Source organism: Solea senegalensis, linkage group LG6 (assembly GCF_019176455.1).
Source record: "Solea senegalensis isolate Sse05_10M linkage group LG6, IFAPA_SoseM_1, whole genome shotgun sequence".
Lineage (NCBI taxonomy): Eukaryota > Metazoa > Chordata > Actinopteri > Pleuronectiformes > Soleidae > Solea > Solea senegalensis.
This window is the reverse complement of record NC_058026.1, coordinates 14,662,464-14,683,590: the sequence shown is the minus strand read 5'-3', so window position 1 is coordinate 14,683,590 and position 21,127 is coordinate 14,662,464. Positions and strand designations below refer to the sequence as shown.

General features: G+C 38.2%; 1 protein-coding gene across 3 annotated transcripts in view; it reads left to right on the top strand.

Moving 5' to 3' along the window:
- The first annotated feature begins 758 nt into the window (after positions 1-758).
- Positions 759-21,127, top strand: part of ctnna2 (catenin (cadherin-associated protein), alpha 2) — a 249,467-nt gene continuing 229,098 nt past the window's right edge. Inside the window, exons 1-2 of one of the 3 annotated variants that reach the window (XM_044029250.1) lie at positions 759-1,097; positions 19,787-19,893. In XM_044029250.1, the coding sequence (XP_043885185.1) occupies positions 19,792-19,893 (102 nt within the window). In that variant the 5' untranslated portion in view covers positions 759-1,097; positions 19,787-19,791. Of the gene's footprint in view, positions 1,098-1,437; positions 1,667-19,786; positions 19,894-21,127 lie in introns of those variants that run through there. The other 2 variants (XM_044029247.1, XM_044029249.1) reach the window with 2 other exon arrangements.

Genomic DNA, 21,127 nt, shown 5'->3' with positions numbered 1-21,127 from the left:
CATTTGGATATGAAATGATTAAATGGTGATAGAAATTAAAATAATATGCTGCTGCATGTGTGAAAAAGAAAAAAAAAACATTCACAAATGCACTTAGTTAGTCTTGTTAATGACTATAATGTGCAAATTACAACATGTCTTTACGCTATTCTGAAGTTACAGACTGAACTTCACATTCACATTTGAAAATACTTTTTAAAAAATACCTACTTGTTTCCATGTATCAAAATCTCACAAAAAACGTTAAAGTTCGGTTAAACTGGTTCACCTCTTCATAGGACACCAAGTGTGTGTTCCCATTATATTGATATAGTTGACAGAAACCTTACTGATATGCAGTTTTTGTCAGCAATTATAACCTCTCTTATGAAAGCGTACAAAAACTGAACAGAGCCATTCATGTGATCAGTAACACGTGTGCTTTTCTTGCTAAAATGTCAAAATGGCTGCTGTGCAAATAACCCATTATCTGCCAGTGCTTCTTTAAACATTCAGTGCAAGTTACAAACCCAGAATTGAAGTTTTCACATTCTCACATTTATCATTTATATTATCATTTTCAGTTTCTGTCTAATTTGAATGTGTTTTTCTCCAAATTGCGTGTTACCACAGTTGAGTATTTTTTTATTGGCAACTATAATCAGCACATTCTCTTCCACATTGTACTATTCAATGGTATCATGGGGGTGCATCCCTACGCCACGAACCACGCATGCGTAGAAGACTCTTCTCGGATTTGACAGTCTTGGGATCCACCATACAGCCCACTATATTGCAAGGCACTCCGCTAGTAGCGCATCATTATCTGCACCTGCCTACTGTGCTGTTGTGGTGGGAGCGTCGGGAGGAGCCATTATTTTGCAGGGGACATTCGGAGGAGGAGGAGGCATTTCCGAGACGCCGACAGAAGCGTGTAGGCACAGCTTCAGCACCACACCGTTGAGGAAAGCGTCCAGATTTCCAGTCATATTCTCACTGTTCAGTGTGGCTTCACCGAGCAGGAGGGCATCTTTTCTTTTTTGGGGGAATACTCCGTGAGAACAAGCGCTGTACACAGTTTGTGGACCTGCAGGAAGTGTCTTCTAAAACGGTTAAAGGTAGGTAGTCAGGGGGATGTCGTGGTTAACTGGGGTGGTTGTATTTTTTTTTTGTTGTTGCTAGCATCCCGGTAGCATTACGCTTTCACTGACTGACCCGCTGCGTTGCTATCATAAGCTCATAGGCGAGGTCCGGGTTCTCATTCATTATTGTGCGCCAGCTATACACGGGTAAATAAAGAAATCACTGCAGCCAAATACAGCGCAGCCCATTATACCACTGTGAGCTTTTTATTGCTTGTATTTGCTGAGCTGTGCTTTTTTCCCCCCCTCTCTCCCCCGAGCTAAAACCACCTCCCACTCTGCTAATGTTTTCTTAACCGCACACAGAGCTCTGCTATCCAGTGAGCCGAGTGCTGAAAGCCTGCTCCGTCTGCGAGCCTCACGGGCATAGACAAGCTAAGATGCTAGGCTAGGATAACGGCTAAAGCTAACTAACACCGGCTACTTTGTGCAAGTAAAACGCGGTCGCACCGCACCTGCTCCAGTGACATTAACCAGATGTTGGTACGTTGTCCTTCAGTTTCTTCCTTCGCGTAATACCCGTTGAGCTTCTACTCAATCCCCTCGTAAGTACCATTAATCATTTCTACTCTTTGTTTAACTGACATTCAAATGCACGGTCCAAATAAACTCACCGCTCAATTGTTTCACCGCAGCTGAGTCACACAACATGTCAGTCTTTGGGAAATGTTGGTTGTTGTTGGTTTTTTTGCCTCATATCTTGACTCAATGAATACATTTGAAAGTAGCGAAGTACACAATCGCATCCTTGCCTCGCCTCACCCTGCGTGTACAACGTCACTTGACAGTCAGTTCTCCATTTGCTCCTGTGACAGTCTGATGAATTTAGATTAATCCGGAAGGTTGTAGTTTTATCGCGGTACATTGTGCGCAAACAAAGTTGGTGGATTTAAATAAAATCTCTCTATAGCCTGGCTGTAAGTGTGTACACAGCTGTTGAGTGATAAGTCCACTCACTAGCCACTTTATTAGGCGTCATGTGTACCTAATAAAGTGGCTGGTAAGTGTATGTCACACATTGCTCCTATATAACTGTAGCAAAACTGTAAAGTCATCACATCCTGCATTCTTTGCATGCTTGGATGTTTCATTTCACATGTGCATTCAACAGTGTGTGTATGGCCGCAAGCTCATGTGAACCAGTGCATTTATACCAGTGTTTGTTACTGTGCCACAGTCTTGTGTGTGTAATTGGAGATACGGAATCCCAGAGGCCTCTAGAGGTCATAGTGTCTGTATTTAGAATCTGAACTTATGATTGGCAAGAAGGAATGCGAGGACCCACTGTCATGGGCGTATGGTGTTTCCTTCATGTCTGTTCTTCCATATGTCTGTTAGCAGGACGATGGAGCAGCCTGCAAAGGATGAGGTGATTGAAATCTGTTTTAGTGAAATACCACTATCTTTGTGTGTAGTTGACTGAATCATTGAGTTTTAGTGAAAAGCATTCAGAGAGTAATATAATATGGATGAGTTCATTTTTGCCTATATTTCTAGGCCAACTTTTTATAAAGTTCCGTACAGGACAGGGCATTCAATACACTAGGTTCTGTTTGCCTTGTAATCCGAACACAAATGTTATCTAACAACACATGTGGAATATGTTGCAAACTGAACAGAGTGGCACAAATAATCTTACGATCATACCCCTGTCATGAAGGAAACCAATGATTATATTTATATATACACATTTGTGGAAGACTTTTTTTTTGGTTTATCAAACATTTTGTCCATTCTATATTGAAAGTAAGTGTTTAGTGCAGGACAGAATTACGTAGAATACTGGGTGACTTCTATAAAGTGCTTCAGACTGTCTCACCATTAGTATTTAACTTAAATATGTTACATTTACAATAATACAAAACTGTAACATCCAGAATAATAACTCACAACTCATAACTCAACTTGCTTCTGAAATGTTTTGATAGACAAATAATAATCAAAATTGTTATTATCTTTTTCTCACTTGGTCATGATGCGTTTTACCATGCAATTGCAGGAAAGTAGCTTAACAAAACCTAAAGTAACCTATAGTAAATAATCAATATGTCCTTAATATTAACTAGAGGCTGACAAGGCAAGAGCTGTGAATCATGATTTGAAACTACCAAGTGCGGGCAGACTTTTCCCTGCCCTTTGGGAAATAACTGCATATGTGTTTCACTGTTGAGCCATCTGCTTAAAGCCATCTTGTCTGCAAGACCTATTTGTTTAACCTTTGGGATAATTTTTCTGTCATTTTACACGAGGCTGCCTCCATATCCTGGATTATGCTCTATTATTGCTATGTATGCATAAGTAATAGAGAGCATGCTTTATAATTACTTTTCCAGATGGTGACAAACAACTTGGTTTGAGTTACAGAGATAGAAGCACATTACAGGCCTTGACACTCACCTGTGTGCAATCATCTAAATGTTTTGGCATAGTTACTACATGCCATTTGCAATAAAACGCCTGTTTGTGTTACCAAGGAATCACATAAGGAAAAGCCATAATTCATGGGTAATACTATTCAATCAATGGTAGCCAAGAGTGCATTGTGTTCCCTGTCTCCCAGGAGAGGAAGTGATATTGGCTGAACACCATGGAACCCCCCGTTTGTTGTACTGAAGCAGATCTGTAAGGTAGCCATGGCACCCCCACTAACTGGAACAGGATTGTTTCACCTCTCTGGCTCTCTTTCTCTCTCTCTCTCAGCTCTTGCACAAATATTTGATACTGGTTAAGTGATGAGAGATGAGGCAATAGAAACAACACAGAGCAATCAATAGTTGTGCCGCCACATCTACCACATCAATTTTAACTCTCCTAACCCCCGGGGTTTGTATTACCCTATGCTGCAATGTGGAACTGCACCAGCTGCCAGCATGATTTTTAGCACCCATTTGTAGCTTGCACATGTATTTCTTCATGTTTTCAAGGCAATATAATGTCTTCTCTTTAGCCTTATTTCCACCAAGTGTTATAATTCAGTTCAGTGTGGTACTTCATGCAGTTAATTATATTTACATTGGCAAACACTGAGAAGGGTACCAGAATAACCAAAAGAGTTTTGGCACATTCCCTTTGGAGTACCAAACCAACCAGTGGTATCTTTTCTAAAGGGCGGAGGTAGATACACTGCAGCACGTACAATTTTGTCAATAGAGAATCTTGTCTTATATGGGGACAACATCTGTGTTATTCCATGCAGCCTGCAGCTGTCTCTGAAACAAAGCTTCTTGTGATAAGAAAGCCATATGCCAAGAAGAAACAACAAGGAATGCTGGGTGTCCTTCTCTGTTGCTCTTTGCTTACTGTGTTGCATTCTTCTTCTTCTTTGTGAAATTTATTGGCAAGCTACACTGTGTTGCACTGGAATGACGTTATGCTGTTTCATATTACCTCAATAGCTACGTAAGTTATGTCTCCACGCAAGACACACCAGGGTGCTCTGTTCAAGCTGCACCTTGGCGAGCTGAACTGCACTGTACTACTTGGTGTAAAACAAGGCTATAGTATATTACTGGTTAACTTCCACTAATACCTGGTATTGTAAGTTACTCAACAATTTGTGGCATGGGCATATGTTAGATTTGTTAGCTTAATGTGCCGTTTACTCGCAATACTTGCAGAGACAGCATGTCTTGTTGACAAACCCATGGTGCTCAGCAAAATGGCTGTTGCAGTCAAAATGTACCTTTTTTTTATTATTATTATGTTTATTTGCTGGGGTCAGATAATTCATAGAGAACCACACAGTAATAATCCCATGCAGTACATCACTCTATTTGTAGCAGCTGCTAATTTCCAATACCCGTCTTGAGCAGCGACTTTAATCATTGTTACTTAGAAACTGCTCATAGAGCTTTTCGAATCAGCAGAGCTCAGGCTGATCCCCGGTCTGTCTCTATTGAAACTGATAAAAAATACATTTTATGAACAGTTCATAATTGTGTTTCCTTCATCACAGCTTGCCTTCTGTGGAAATATTCAGTCAAAATGTAATATCTCATATAGAGCATATCTTGCATGCCGGATGCAGCTTAATGTTTAATGGCATCTCAGAATCATTGGCCAACAAAAGCTCCTAACAGATCTGAAGTTTAGGGGTGTAATGTCATCATGTGGATTGTGATGTTGACTTGATGTAGCGCCCAGGTCAACCAATCACATGTGTGTTTTTTTTCTTTTTACGGTCACTTTGCCTGTGTGCATGCGGTTACTTTTTCATATGATGGCATTTGGCATCATATCTAAAACTTACCTTTGCAGTGAAAACTTAAAAGGCTTATAATTTGAAACAATTATACTACTATATCGGATTCTGAACCTTTATTGATGTACTGAATGTATTGTATTGAGAAATACATTACAGTATTTATGCTTTAAAAAATTGTTACCCCTAAAAGTTACCCTGTGACTACAACATGATTAAGGGGCGCAATTCCCTCTGGTATAGTTTTAGTTGTACCAGTGGCAGAAAGAATGACAGAGCAATAGTTTGTTTGTACTTTGACTATCAGTTTTCTCAGTTCTTAGTGTATGAAGTGACAACAAAGCATTTATCGAGCTGATGTGGATTGGATCATTACATTAAAGCCCACATAGACCGGAAGCTCCAATTAACGCTGCGTTTGTATGTGTATCTGCGTCATTACCTCGTTTATGAAACCCTAAAGTTTCAGAACAAACAGTTCAGCTACTGCTGAGAAAATAGTGTTGTATTGTATTGTTTTTCTGGGCTCTGTGAAGCGGATCGGCACTTCCTTAATTTGATGTCGTCATCAGAAATCCTCACCACTCCGCGCACTAGTCCGGGCGCATCCGGTTTGCGTACATTCAACCGCAGAAGAAGAAGAACTACTCTCGTTGTAGCTGCTGAGATGCAGAGCATCCACCGTGCCAGAGGGGGAGCTGTGTATCTGAGAGCTGGCCTATCTATTACGTCACTTCCAGGTACCTGGCCAATCACAGGACAGTGGGAAAGCTCTCGTTGGCTAGCTAATCACAAAAGAGTTCACATTCTGGGGGTGTGGTTTTGGTCTGAAACAGTGAGGAGATATTTTGATTGGCTCGTTTGCAGCGATTAGGAGGTTTTTAATCATGAAAACAAGTTAATATATGTAAGTAGACCTCCATAACTAACATATGTGTGATACAAGCATTCTATGTCACCTTTAATAGTGGGATATGCCACTCTAAGTATTCATGGAATTTGAGCAGATTTGGTCTGAACTGTGAACATCAAAGGCCGTCTTCTGAGAGTATAAAATCTGCATGTCCATGTCATTTTGAAAGTCATAGCCATGATAAGAAACTGATTTATTTCCGGTCATGTTAGTGAGAATGATCAGTATTTTTTTTTATGCAGTACGAATATAGAGTGGAAATTCATTACACATTCTGCTACGTTATTTATTTGATTTTCTCTTTTGTGATATAGAATGATTTCATTCTTAATTTCTATTCTGGCAAAAAATAAAATTACTATTGTTCTATATTGTATGGAATAATAAGTAGATTTGTGGGTACTTTTTTTGTTCATCATTCTTACTTCCATAGAAGCAGGCAATATGGTGATAAACGAAAGGGCACAAACAATGCAGTTTATTAAACTGAGGGTAATTCTTATGCAAACATCCAGGATCATTCTCACCATCTAGGGTTTCTTTAGCCACAAGAGGCCATGTTCTTGTTCCTAGAAAGTTCTCTGTGACTCTGTCCTTTTTTATTGTCAACTGATCGTTTTTACGCTACAAAGAAATATCTTGCTAGAGGCCATTTAAATTTCCGGACCTCCCTATTCCTCACTCTTCTTTCCACCCCCCAACACAGACAACATCAGGGACCAGTAAGGGCTCCAAGTATTGTCCCCAGCTTCTCCCCCACATTGTGTAAGCTCTGTCTTGGTGCATTAACTTTTCCATTGTTAGGTGACTGCTTTTCTTCTCTAGCCTTACAGAAAATCTATATTCTGTCCAGGGGCGATTTCAGGATTTGACGTCCAGGGCTTAGCCTACACAAGCTTTCAGCTGAAATCTGTGGACATAGAATTCCTTTTCCTTTTTTTTTTATGAAGTCAAATATTCATTTCATGAGTCAAGATGGCAAGAGGCAGATCTTTTTCTATAAATAAACCAGAAACAAGGGTGTTAAAAGCTTACAATAAGCCAGCTACTCACTGATATTCATTGAAATGCTTGCCTTACAAATGCACAAAGGGTGCATACATTTTTCAGTGTTTTCCCCCATTTTCTCTCAAATGATCCTTATAGATTGCTTCCCATTTTGTTATTTTTTCACTATACAGTCACTCACTATCCACTTTTAACTCAATATTGTGTCCCCTCAAAAGAACAAGAGATAAGCAGACATTAAATTCTCCCTCATAATATACATCAGAGTGAACTGGGTTGAATGTTACAGATGTATAATAGATTGTGACCTCATTGATTTGACAGCACAGTCACAGAGACTGTACACAGAGACTATATTACTTGTTAATGGAAACCCCTTTATCTGACAATGTCTGCTGTTTTATGCAAGATCTTATATTTTACCTAGCTGGGCCATATGTGCAAAATGACACAATAAGTATCATGACAAATGTGAGATGATGGAAGGATTGATTGATTTTTGTTCTTACGTTAAATCAGAAGAAACCAGAAGTTCTTTTAAAAATTAGAAACCCTTAAATGGCTAGACCTTTTGCAAGTCTGTAATACAACATTCGACACTGAACTTTTCTTTGATTTCTGTTAGTGGAAATTATCTCTGAGTTGTTGCCAAGCAGTGATGCTTAGTCGTAAAGTTTGTTTAATTCTTGCAAGCGTTTGGTGTTATTTTAACACTTTCTGAAGTGTGTCTTAATATTAGTGGCAAAGTTTGGATTGGTGTACATTTGTATTTTTTAGAGCTGAGAAACTGTCAGAAGCAGAACAGAAGGCTGATTGTAAGAGCTGAAAAAGAAAACCCTAGCATTTACTGAGAGCAACATCAAAGGTGGTTACATACCCACCCCATGTAGTGGAATTACACAACTGTATTTGTTCTTTTTTTGACCCATTTAGAGTAGACCAGTATCAGAGTTTATTCTCAAGACACTGGTGAATTGATGACTATACTACCATCGCTTAATCCCATGGCAGTAGTCATAGGTTGCCTTATTTCTCTTCTTAAAAAAGTGCTCATGCTGCAGTCATTGTTAACAGTAGATATTCATTATGGTGGATGAGTGAGCTCAGAGCTGTTTTTGTCACCTTGGGGGATTAATGAAATCCACTGTAATGTGTAGGCACATTTAACATTTTAGAGAAGCATCATTTTGGGTTAAAAGGGTTATAAGTCATGACCAATAGACCTGTTCCTGCAGACCTATAATCATGGTTGTATATTGTCACACTTACACCTACTGATGGCAATTTACACTTTATCATCCTGTCATAGCACTTGTTTCAAACAGCTATTAGAAACCTCTTTGACTTAACAGAAATTGGTTGCAACTGTCACAGGGCAGAATAGACTTGTATCAATGGTGTTAAAGTAGATGTTAAAATGGTGCTTGAAAGGGCTGCATTGAATGATGTGAAAAGCAAAGGCCTAACTGCAAGGATGGAGATGAACAAATTGATTCATGGGTAAAACTAATTAGATTTTTTTAATGGGTATGGAAAAACTGTATATCTTCAGTTCGCTCATACAGTATGACACAACCTTTAGAACTTTAAGGTTTTAGCTTCTTTGCTGATGTTTTCTTCGAAACAAAATATGTTCACATGTTGTGTGGTGTTTAGAAGAAACTGCTTGGAGTCTTTCCGCCAGTAATATTTGCAAACTGAATACAAAACTTGTATTTCGGAATGCATGCAAATAATATATATATATTATTGGCACAATATCGGCCATGATCTGCAGATATGACTAATGACCAAAATAGTAGTAGGCTAAAAAACCTCCTTGATTTCTATGCTAGAGCCCTGACAGCTATTTATGCTTATTTGTTTTGCACAATAAAGATAATTTATTATGTATAATGTATAATAATGGGATTCCTCAGGAGGGTGGCTGGCTTTTCCCTTAGAGATAGGGTGAGAAGCTCGGCCATCCGGGGGGAGCTCGGAGTAGAACCGCTGCGTGGTGGTTCGGGCATCTGGTAAGGATGCCCCCTGGGCGCCTACCGAGGGAGGTATATCAGGCACGTCCAGCTGGGAGGAGACCTCGGGGTAGACCTAGGACAAGGTGGAGAGATTACATCTCCACTCTGGCCTGGGAACGCCTCGGGATCCCTCAGTCGGAGCTGGTCAATGCGGCTCCGGAAAAGGAAGTTTGGGGTCCCTTACTGAAACTGCTGCCCCCGCGACCCGGCCCCGGATAAGCGGAGGATGATGATGATGATGATGATGATGATGAGATAATTTATTTACACATTATGCATGAAAAATATGAGGTTATTTCACTACAAAAGATACTAAATAACCTCTGGAGTTAGGCAAAAAGAAATACTTATCTTATATATCAGTATCGGGTATTGGCCCAACCACTCCCAATATATTAGCAAAAAGTCCAATATTGTGCATCCCTACTTATATACTGTATATATGTATAATAATTATCTTCGGTCATCTTCCGTCTGCTTTTTATGTACACACTATTTAATCTTGCTCTCAACCTTGATCAGTAGAATGCACATGTATAGGTGTGTGTGCACTTTTAGTACTTTACAACGCTACAGGTTTTATCTTTAGCACTTTGCTTCCTCTCTAAAATTTGGGGGGACTAATGTAATATTTACCACAATGGATCGCTTTGGCACACATGTCGTGTAATTACTCTGGCATCTGCTTGGGCCATATGTGATGAATTGTTGTGGTCAAAAAGAGATTTGGCTACAATAGCCCTCCAAAGGGAAGTGGGGATGATATTTTTTTTCCCCTCACATTGTACAGCATATTATGCATTTTGGACTTGGGAAGAACTTGGGATGTATTTAAGAGTTCTTCATATACTTTGGCTGCTAAATCCAGCCATCGCACACCACTAAGTATGCATTAATCTTATTGCTTTTTACATTTAGAACTTGTGCTAAGGAATTAGATTATGTTTTTGTTTATAGACTGTCATGTCACATCAAGTATATCCCAAAGGAGTTAATAATAAAACATTATTGTAGGGGAATGAAAGCACTTTGAGCAGTCGACAGTATAAATGCTCAACCTAAGCACGTTGTGACAATACTGAAGTCAGGTCTGTTATTTAGAGAAGGAAATGAACAGAACAAGACGGATTATAGGTCGTACTAATTTAACGAAGGAGGACGAGACTGGGGTTGGAAAGATGTTGTTAAACACATGATCTGACAGGTTTGAAATACACTGCTGCTTGAACAGTGTATTTCATACCTGTTAAAGGTGTCTTGATACAGAATTCTTCATGGACAGCCATCTTCCAAACAGAGGCCAGTGTTTTTCAGAGGATGAGTTAAATGTGATTTGTAAGGTTTTTTTTCTTCTTTTAAATTTAATTCCTAAGAGAACATGATTGCTTGAAGAATTTCACAGGTTGTGCTCTACTTTGATCAGCCTCTTTTGGCCACTCTGAGCACACGACTCTAGGGAGCAGCGATATGACAGGTTGAGCCTTGACTTCTGCTTTTAGAGACTCCCCCACTACCAAAAAAAAAATCTGCATGCTTAGCTTGCTCTGAATCTAGGTCAGTGCAGTGTTGGAATATAAACTTTCCCTAATAACAAATGACAGGGATTTTAGTCTTAAAGTTTGAGTTATATTGTAAATAACCACTGAGTCCCATTTTAAGCAACACTTGTGTTTAAATCTTCAAATGATTTTATCTGTGACAAATGTGTTCAAATAGTTCTCTTTAATATGAACAAACTGAATCACTGGAGGTCACTCTCCTGCAGAATTAAGATCATGTCAACCTATGAAGAGATCTTGCAAAAAATGATTTGATCAGTCAAAAGTAAAATATTAACAGGCTTTCAATCTCAAGGCGTGTCTGTTTGCCAGAGATAATGCTTTTCAAACATTTTTTTTTTTTTCCCAAGTCAGTGTGTTCCTCCCACAGTCCAAAAACACACAGATTTTTGGATTAGGCAAATTGGACACAATTAACTGTTTGATGACAGCAAGTTTTGTCCTACATTTTGTGGTGTAGCTAAATGTTAAAAGAAAAAAAAACAACAACCCTGCTTGTGTTTGCTCTTGATGTGGCCTTATTTCTCTGCTCCCTGAATGCTTATCATGTATTAACCTCATTTGTTAATACATCCATCTAGTGATTGTAATCCATGCCAACACAGACTTAGAGAAAAGTCTTGGTCCTTGCATTTTAGACCACTACATAAAATGTAAAATAACCTTCAATAACCTTGAAACACAAATGTAAGTAAGTCGGGATTTTAAGGTGAAAAGGGTAACCATCAGTAATGTTGATAGGTTTGTGGGCAGTTTAAGCTGCACACTAGAAACTAAAAATAAGTGACTTTAAAAGTGACAGTATTTAGTTGAATATTTACACAATTATATACTTGAAACAAATGTAAAAGCAACGTAATGGTCATACATGTTGTTTATTAAAAATATCAGAGTTAATAACTAAATGTTGTCTCTATAGCAGCTACAATTAATATTAACCCAATATTGTGTCTCTGAAAACAAAATGGCGGTAAAATCAATCATATGATTGATTTTCTCTATACATCCTGTAAACATCCTAAGTGAGGTTTGCAGTTAAAGAACAGAATTAATGACAGACCAGTGCTGAAAATATTTCTTCTTTACATGATTGTTGAACAGGTGGTTTGATATTATAGCTTTAATTTTACATTTCTGCATAAATAGCGACAGCTGTCGTTGCTGCTAACTTGGGTTTGCACAAGTTCACACACTTGTACAGTGTATGGAGCCAGGTCCTGTAAACTTTTCCTGTAAACTTTATAAGCGTGAGTGAGCAGCACAGTGCATCTGGAGAAAAGCAGCTGATCAAAACAAGGCATCATGGTACAATGTCATGTTGTTGTTCTTTTCACCTAATTCGTCCACTTTGTGTCATGTTCAACACAGGCTGCCACGGTGAGACTTATGCTGAGAAAATGCTGCACAATATGTCACTCCTCATAAATGCGATGCATCCATGGGATGCATGCGTTCTTGTTAGATTTGAATGTGTCAGGGACACGACGTGTGGACCTAGCAACATCACTGAAAAGCTGGAATAACAATTGACTTAAGGGCTGCCTGGTTAGAATTAAAAATCTGCTAATTTCCTGAAGCAGTATACATAGTATGTGACTTCCTGTTAGAGGTTGGGAAAAAGACTGGCCACAGGCATCACATGTAGCAAAGACAGCAGGGGTTTGTTTTTGTTTGTAGGGCCCACAGTAAAAGTTATTACCATTTTCTTCCCCCCCTTTGTTTGCTGTTGCCTGCAGACGCTGTATGGGGTGACTCTGTATAAGAGGTGCTCAATCAATAGACTTACAAACCAAGTTCTGACTCAGCAGAATATCTGTCTTAACTGTCACTGCTGCTGTTTGCCTGCTTTGTTGAGGTTCACTGATCAAACTGCCACAGCTTTTTTTTTTTCAATGAGGCATCCTAAATGATCAACGTGACAACCCTGGGATTTATTTTTTTACTTCCATTAAGACCACCATACATCAGTCAGTCACTTTTGACAATAAAAAGAAAGAAAACACGACCAAAAATAAATGTGCAAGTCCTCAAAATATCTCATAAGTGAGAGTATTATTTAAAATGAATAGTCATCTGGAAGTAGCTTGACTCTGAATGTCAAGATCATAGAAAGCGGCTTTATAATGGCATGAGCTAAAAACCCACCAATCGGATGCACTAAAGGAACATGTATTTAATGTGAGAAATGATCAAAAGACTTGCTCCACTTGTATATCACAGTATGTTTTTCTCTATTTATGGCAGGCGGACTAACATTCCGGTCCTGTATACGAGTCAGGAATGCTCCCTGTGGTCTTAAAAAACATTCTGCCACTTTCCCCTTTAGGATTTGTGCATAGCAGTACTTTATGTAAAGGTAACCCAGGTAGAACTCAGCCTTAGCCAGAAGGAAGTCAAGTCTGCCAAGCTGCGGTGCAAAAGTACACATTTCTTGAGGTAATCTGAACTTGAAACTTGATTTACTATTTTGTCAGAGTGCTTCATGTACTGGATTGATGATTGGACGAGTATTATTATTATTTTTTTCATGAACATGTCCATGTATGAAATGCAAGCGTGTCGGCTGATCTGAAATGATTTATGTAATTGTGTGGATGGACATCTTAATGAGCTGTCCGAGGCCTTGTCTGCATGTGTCAGTTCCTTTTAGTACTTGCCGTTCAATTTGCACTGTTCACTTTCTAAATGAAATCTGCTCATACGTTAGTGGGAGTTTACACTAGATTGAATACCGTTATTTTTTTGTCACTACAAAATTTACAGGGCTAGGACCTGCCAACATTACCATTCCTCGACTTCTGCTTTGATTATCAGTAAATTGTATTTATTAAAATGGAAATATAATCTCTATGTTTTTTTAAACTTTTCTTTTCTGTTCCTGATTAATTTTTGGGTCTCACATTTGGGTTATAAATATCTGTAATGGTCATTTTTCAACATGACAATTTAATTAATTGAGAAAACAGAAGACTGATTAATCAATCATGGAATTAATCATTTCTTGTAGGCAGCACTTCATTCATTATAGTGGCATGAAGGGGGGCATTTTAATTTGGTCAGTGCAGTTTTTGTACTTTACTGGTGAAATATATATAGTTAAACTGCAAAAGTCCTGCAGTGTGATAAATAATCTAAGACATCTCAAACTGTGAGACACACACAGGTTTGTGGAGCTTTTCTTTTTAGCACACTGTGATTACTTCCATTCCTTTGGACAGCCTAAACAAAGTGTTATCCTCAACTTGAACCGTAAGCAGTTGACCTTAACCTTAACCACAATTCAAGTCTTAGCCTTTAACTTTTGATGTTCTGCCCTTAAGTAGGACCAGGTGTTGGTCTCCATAAGGGCTACTGTTCCTGACAGTCACTGTTTATGTCAGAAAAGGTCCTTAAGAGATAATAAATACAAATGCACACGCACACAATCACATATTCCAAACATGTACACAGCTCACACCTGGTCGACCGAGGTAATTACTTTACATCCATTAGCAGTTTTCCCTCTGCCACGTGATCAGCATTATTTCTGGAAATGGCTGACAGAAGCAGAACTGACCTAACCCTAATATTATTTAATGGCCAATAAAAAAATCGAAAACATTCTGTGAAGAATAAGCTAACTTTTATTGGAAAAGCTGCAATGGTGATCTCTGTACAGATGCCACAGTTACCCCTGCTTCGTTTATGTGTTTAACAGTGTATAACAAAACCCCGATGCTGTTCAGTCAGACATGGCAGGAGTGTTAAATGTTTGTCCTTGTGCTCTCATTCTCTGTGTATGTAATTTATGTCTCATTCAAACACTCACAGTTCAAATCCCCTAATGGATGTTTGGCTCACATGAGATGAAAAGAGAATTTTGAGGAAACAGAAATCAAATGAATTGAAAGCAATTAGAGCCACAACAAATTGTGTAGATAATTATGTTGGTTTCATATCTTAGCCTTCTTAACTTGAGCAGTGACTTGAGTTTACACAGTCTGCCACAGTTGTGCAGAATGTGGGTAGAAAGGGCAGAGATGCAGTACAGCTTTGAAGTTGCTAATGCAGGAAAACCTGTGAGACCGGAGAAGCTTATATGAGGTTTTCTGGTTTTGTCAGCACTTTATTTATGTTTCAGCTACTTTATGTGATTGTTTTTTGTAATTTATGTGAAATATGCCATCTTAAACTCCATCATTCTTTGTTTGTATCATAATCCGTCCCAATTGTTGTACTCATGGAAAGACGGTTGAAAAGCAAGCTCACAGTCTCACACATTCACAGATATAAAGGACGTTTAGAAGTTAGAGTCCGGTTAAACTCGCCCTCAGGGTGAAAACTAAAACACCAGGTGTGAACTAGTAAGAGAGAAATATTAGACATTCCATATGAGCCTGCTGTGCTAGCAGCTGACCACCTGTGCTTGCATCTGTGTAGTTATTCCTTAAGAAGAGTGTTTCCAAACAAGATTTCACATGATCTACAAGCTAATGGCTCATATGTATCTAAACATTTTCACGTGCATATTTTTAGATAGTGAGGCACAGGGTAGGGTTCTATATACTGTTAAAAGTTAATTTGTATGTCTCGCTATAACGCTTGACACGTCTGACTCATGGTGTTGGAGTTAGTTATCGGAAGTTACCAGAGCAGTTGTCTGTCAAGGCCAACTTTATAGCAGGAGTGGCCGACGTTGCCAAGGTGATGGTGAAGTGTTGTCTGTTGTTACTGGGAGACACTCTGTCCCACAAAAACACAGGCGGTGGGGGAAAACAGTCTTCTTTGAGAGCCCCATAGTGTTTTGAGATGGAAAGTGATGTGATTAAGTAGCGCCTGTGCTGGAAAATGTGCCAAAATGAATGCGCTGTGTTTTGTTAAGCCATCTCACTTCATCTTATTTAATTTGTTCATATCCAGGTGATAATACTGTTAACTTAATGTGGCAGTGTTACATGAAGTTGATGGTGTTTTGGTCTGTTTTGGGGACCTTCCTCTGATTCCTGTTCCATGTCAGACTTTTCTTACCAAGTAAATGAATTAGCATTTACTCCAGATACAAGCTGCTCCTCGTGTTTGGGCTGGTTCTGTGTAGGGCTGAACAATTAATCGTAATGTTATGTCTTTTAAATTTAAAATAAAATAATTTTTGATTAATCTACATTTGTGATATGTGGGACAAATGGAAAGCATTATTAATTAACATAGAGTCTCCTTTTGGCCTGCAACAATTACTATATAATTTGATAATTGATTAATCAGTTGGATTGTTTTCTTTTTGTTTGTTCTTTAATATTTAAAACAAGTTTTGTGATTTCTCAGCTTCTTCAATGTGAATATTTAATATTAAGTAAATGGTTTTGTGGACAAAGCGAGACATTTGGCAGCATCATCATTTCCAGGAACACTGATAAACATTTTTTGACATTTTATGGACCAAACAAGTACTGGATTAATTGAGAAAATAATCAACAGATTAATCGATTGTGAAAATAATCTAGTGTGATTGAAACACCACACAATAAACCATAGTAACATGTAAAACAACACACCGTCCCCTAATATAAAACACAGTGGATTTTCCACTATTAAACCTAAAGCAATGAATAAGCATAAGACAATAAAACCAGAAAACATTCAAAGTATTTGAAATGCTATAGTACATCATAAGTCTCATAAGTTTTTCTTAACTTTATTTTAAAAATGCATGAATCTATTGCCTACAGTATATGTTGTTTTTTTGTTTAATTTGAGTGAACTAGAATCTTTATGGGAATGCTGGGGTTGTTTACGATATAAATCCTAGAAAATGTCAAGCAGATGCCAATTTTAATCCCTGTGCATTGTATTAGTTCCAAATCCTCTGAACCACAGCCACCCTTTACCAAAACCTGTCCCAGGGCAGAAAAAAAACAAAACAACATTTGTTAGGGTTATTTGGAAAATAGACCGTAGCAAGAGAGTAAACAATGTTTGTTCGAAGGTGTTCACTGCCAAAGCAGGAAAGCATAGTTACGAAAAACTTTTTTTTTAGTCCTTTCAATTTGAGTATTTGGATTTTGTTTTTCTCGCACAGTAAATAAATATTTTCTTCTTTCTTCATTTTCGTGAACATGCTCACACAGTTGTACACAGCAGATGGCAAGGCATCAAAAAATGTGACTCACATTCTTCACGAAAACATGTTTGTGGAGTTGAACTGATCTGATGGAGAAAGACTGCATCTGCCTCAGTGAGCTGCTGAGCTTTCATTGAGGACGATTGGTTTTTCTGTTACAAATGGACATGGGAGCTGAACTGTTTGATTTTTAGTCATATTACTTTTAACCCTGAGTGCGCATGCGGCGCAGATCTGTGCCACAGGCACACCCTTAGTAACATGTCCTTATATGGATACCCTGGGGGTGTGTGTGTTTATAGGTCATATCTTCAGGCTTTACAAAATGTGTTTTTTTTCGTGTTGTTTTTTGTTGTTGAGTCAAAATTATGATTCATTTTATATCACATATTTAAAAGAAAAAAAAGGGAGTAGTGATACTTGTGCTGTGACAAAATAGAAACATTTTCTTTTTATTTGAGATGAGATTGCCTATAGGCTATGCTAAAAAAATAGGATAAAAGACAATATATCGCACATTATTATAGCCTCTGTATTGTAATGTAGTAATGGGAAAAAAACAGCCTCAATGTTCTGTGTTCTAAGGGTCAAACTGGTGTCTGCTTTTTAAACAATTCTGTGCTGTCTGGTTAAAAAACAAACACAAACTAACTCATCAGCACTGCCAGTCATGATGCACGTTGCCTGTCAAACTAATTGATCACACTCCGTTATGTGCTGTGAATTTCTTTGGACAGCGGTGATGTCATGAATTTGGCTGTGTGTTTGTGTGCACTCCAGACTGAATAAAGTCAGATGTAAACCATCTATGAGCTGATATCTGAAACCACAGACACAAACATAGTGTGACTGTACACTTTTGTTGCCCATACATATATATTTTTTCTCTTCTTCATGAATAGTAACTTAATTTGTTGGAGGTACCATCAGTGATACATGGTGGAGAGACTTTTTCAAATTTATTTCAGATATATATCCCCAGAAAGCTTTCACTACTGTCACATCTGCTGTTAAATGGTGCAGCTGAATGTGCTGACTAACAGCATTACTGACGACAGCCCCTTTGACAGATGATGGTCTCTTAGGTGTTTTCATTCTAGCTTTGTGAGAAACTCCCTTATGCAGGGACATTTTCCCCTGAATTTTATCTTGCTTATCTGCCATGTTCTTGCAGGTTTTTGTGCATAAATTGCAGGGTTTTCCCCCCCCACAACAGAGGATACAGTTGTGCATCTGTGTGGGTGTGTGTGCAAAATGACTCACCATTCTGAACAGCAGAATTTTAAAGGCTAATTTTACATGGGAATATACAGTGTATGTACAATTGATGACTAAATGAAGAAAATGACAAGAAAAAGTTTATTATGAACAGTGGCTTGTAGAGTGCATTTATCAGACAGCAGCCCACACTTTCACATGTTTTTTATGTTTTTTTTTTAAATCCAAAATACAGTGAGTAGTATCTACTAATCAGCCTTTCGAGAAAAACTTGTTATTTCGTTCACCGCATTGATAGCAGCTGCGGCACAAATGCAATACACCCTCACTCCACTGTGTAATACAGTGCAAGTAATGTTGTTGTTAATGTTTCCTGAGCATGATAGATTGATTGAATTATACCTGCCCACATTGACGGAGTCAAAAATGCAATGATACCAGAGTGTAATAAGTGAACATGCATATTTTCAAGATTGAGGTTTGTATTCTGTTGAGGAAACTAATGTCTGACTTGTGGTTTCATCAGTAGTTCCAGGTTGCTAGTTATACTGTTCATCTGACGTAACCCTCGGGGTGTTATATTAGAGGTCTCTGGCCCAGATCTGTCATTCTAGTTCACGTTCTTTATTCCCTTCTGCCTCATTGACATTGGCAGTAGACCAGGCCTGTCCCAGCTGGCCCATTCGGAAATTGCTTACTGTAGAAACCCATCCACTCAGTAACAACAGACAGCCACCCTCTCGCCAGCTGTTTGGTTCTCACATTCACCCAGTATAACCCCGCTGAGATAATTTTTAAAATCCTGAAATTAAATATTTCTAATTAAAGAGTGGGTTGTCCAAATATGTGTACAAATGATGTTGCTGAGCTTATCTCTACAGTGTATGTTTTACTTGGTTTTGCTGATCCAGGAATGAGGTTCTTGGGCTGGCAGTTAAGCTGAATAAATGGAACTCAAGTTTTATTGTACTTTAAAGTTTTGTCAAGTTTTTATTCCCTTGACTCCTTTCCTTCTCGTGTAATGCTCCAGCACATCACTATCACCAAGTAATAACGGTCTGAAGAAATGTGGGCAAAGAAAGAACACAAATAAATCAAATGACAAAAATGCACCTAATTATGACAAGCTACACAAATGTTTTGTACTTCTCTCCAGGGGAGTGGGCAGTCGTTGATTAATGGTTTAGTCGCCGTGTTTGGCAATTGTGTATTGTGAGTATTTAGGTTTTTTTTTTACATAATGTTTGACTCTGTTTTTACAGAATCTATAAAAGCCCATTATATGTTGTTTTTCAAAGTGCATGCTGACATTAGCAAATGAGGCAAAGCTAAACAAACAAGCTCACTCACTGAGTTATTACTTTAGGAACATTAGGACAAAGAAAACAGCAACTTAAAGTATATGGTTTTCAAACTGAAAAGTTTTCTCCTTGACTTAACCATTTGATGATGCAACTCACTAAAACATTTGGCTCCCCGAAGCCACTCGTTAGCTGATTGAGTTGATTTCCTCCTCACTTTTGTTCCATTTACATAACTGTTTTGACACATTTTCTCCCTGGTTTATTTCTGCTCTGCTAGATTAAGCTCTTTCTGTCATAGCTTTTCTTAACCTTTTCTAACCAATTATACACTTTCCCCCCCCCAACAGAAACCATGACGACCGCCACTTCCCCCATCCTGTTGAAATGGGATCCTAAGAGTCTTGAAATCCGTACCCTGACTGTGGAGAGGCTTTTGGAGCCCCTGGTGACACAGGTAGTTATTTTTTCTCTTTGACATAAAACCAACAAAAAAAGCTGGCATACCAATAAGCTTAAAACGTATCTGGAACCTATGCTCTTCCTCAGATGTTGATTGATGGTTCTGATGTTTTATGGCATCCCTGATACTTGTGAGGTCAATGTGAGATCAGCATCGATTTACTTGCTTGTTGCACCTTGGCTGGATCACTTGTTATAAAGATGTAAACTGTATTATAGCGGGTTACATTGCCACTGTTGATTTTGTTTGTTTGTTTTCAAGTGGAACAGATGACCAAACATGGGTTATTGTGACAGTGTGTTTGAGGGCTGCAAATATCTGCAGTGCCTTTAGAGCAGTGTGTCAATGACCTGTAGGTGGGTGGTACAGGTGGTTTATGCAGCACAAATGTGCGTAAAGAGGCAAAAAGACTATGTTGAACTGATATATGATGTGATATTGGTATCGTATTGGACACAAAAAAGTGATATTAAGCCTTCCCTATTCCATACCTAAATAATTATCTTTCTGTAATGGTTAATACACCGGTATGTAGAAGTTCTTTAACTGAAATGATATATTTGATGCAAAATTATAATTATTACTCCATAAATTTTCAATTTTACTATTATACAGCACTGAAAAAAGCATAATATTATTTTGTGATTAAAATGTCAAATTATAGTTGTTTACTTTCATTTAATATAACAATAAGAACTAAATATTAATCAGCTTTTTAGTGTGGTTTTTATTTTCATCCAATCCATTTTACACGTGTCTGCTTTAATTTAATGCTTTCATTATTTTGCCTCTCCTGCATTACATTTTGTTTTGATGGCTTTGTGTTTTATGTTCATTTCTTGAATGTGGTTATTTCTATTTATTCAGTTCAATTGATGTTTTGATTTGCTGGCTTATGCTCAGTGATGTTTTCCCTTTTGTTGCTTTCTTCAGATAGAAAATGTCCTCGTATACAAAACACCCCCAGCCTTGTTTCCCCTTCCATTCATGCATAATGGTATATTTAGGGCACTCTTTACAGACGCAATATAAAAAAAAAACAATTTGAAGATGTAAGATTTTTCAAACTGGTTCAATATAAAAACAAACATTGACCTCAAGCGTTGTTCTAAAAACTACCTCTAGGTGTCACATGCAACTCAGCAGACCGTAATAAGTTTAAATTGGGATCTCCTGTAGATCCTTTTATCACATTTGGACATAGCACAGTTGAAAAAGCACCAATGTG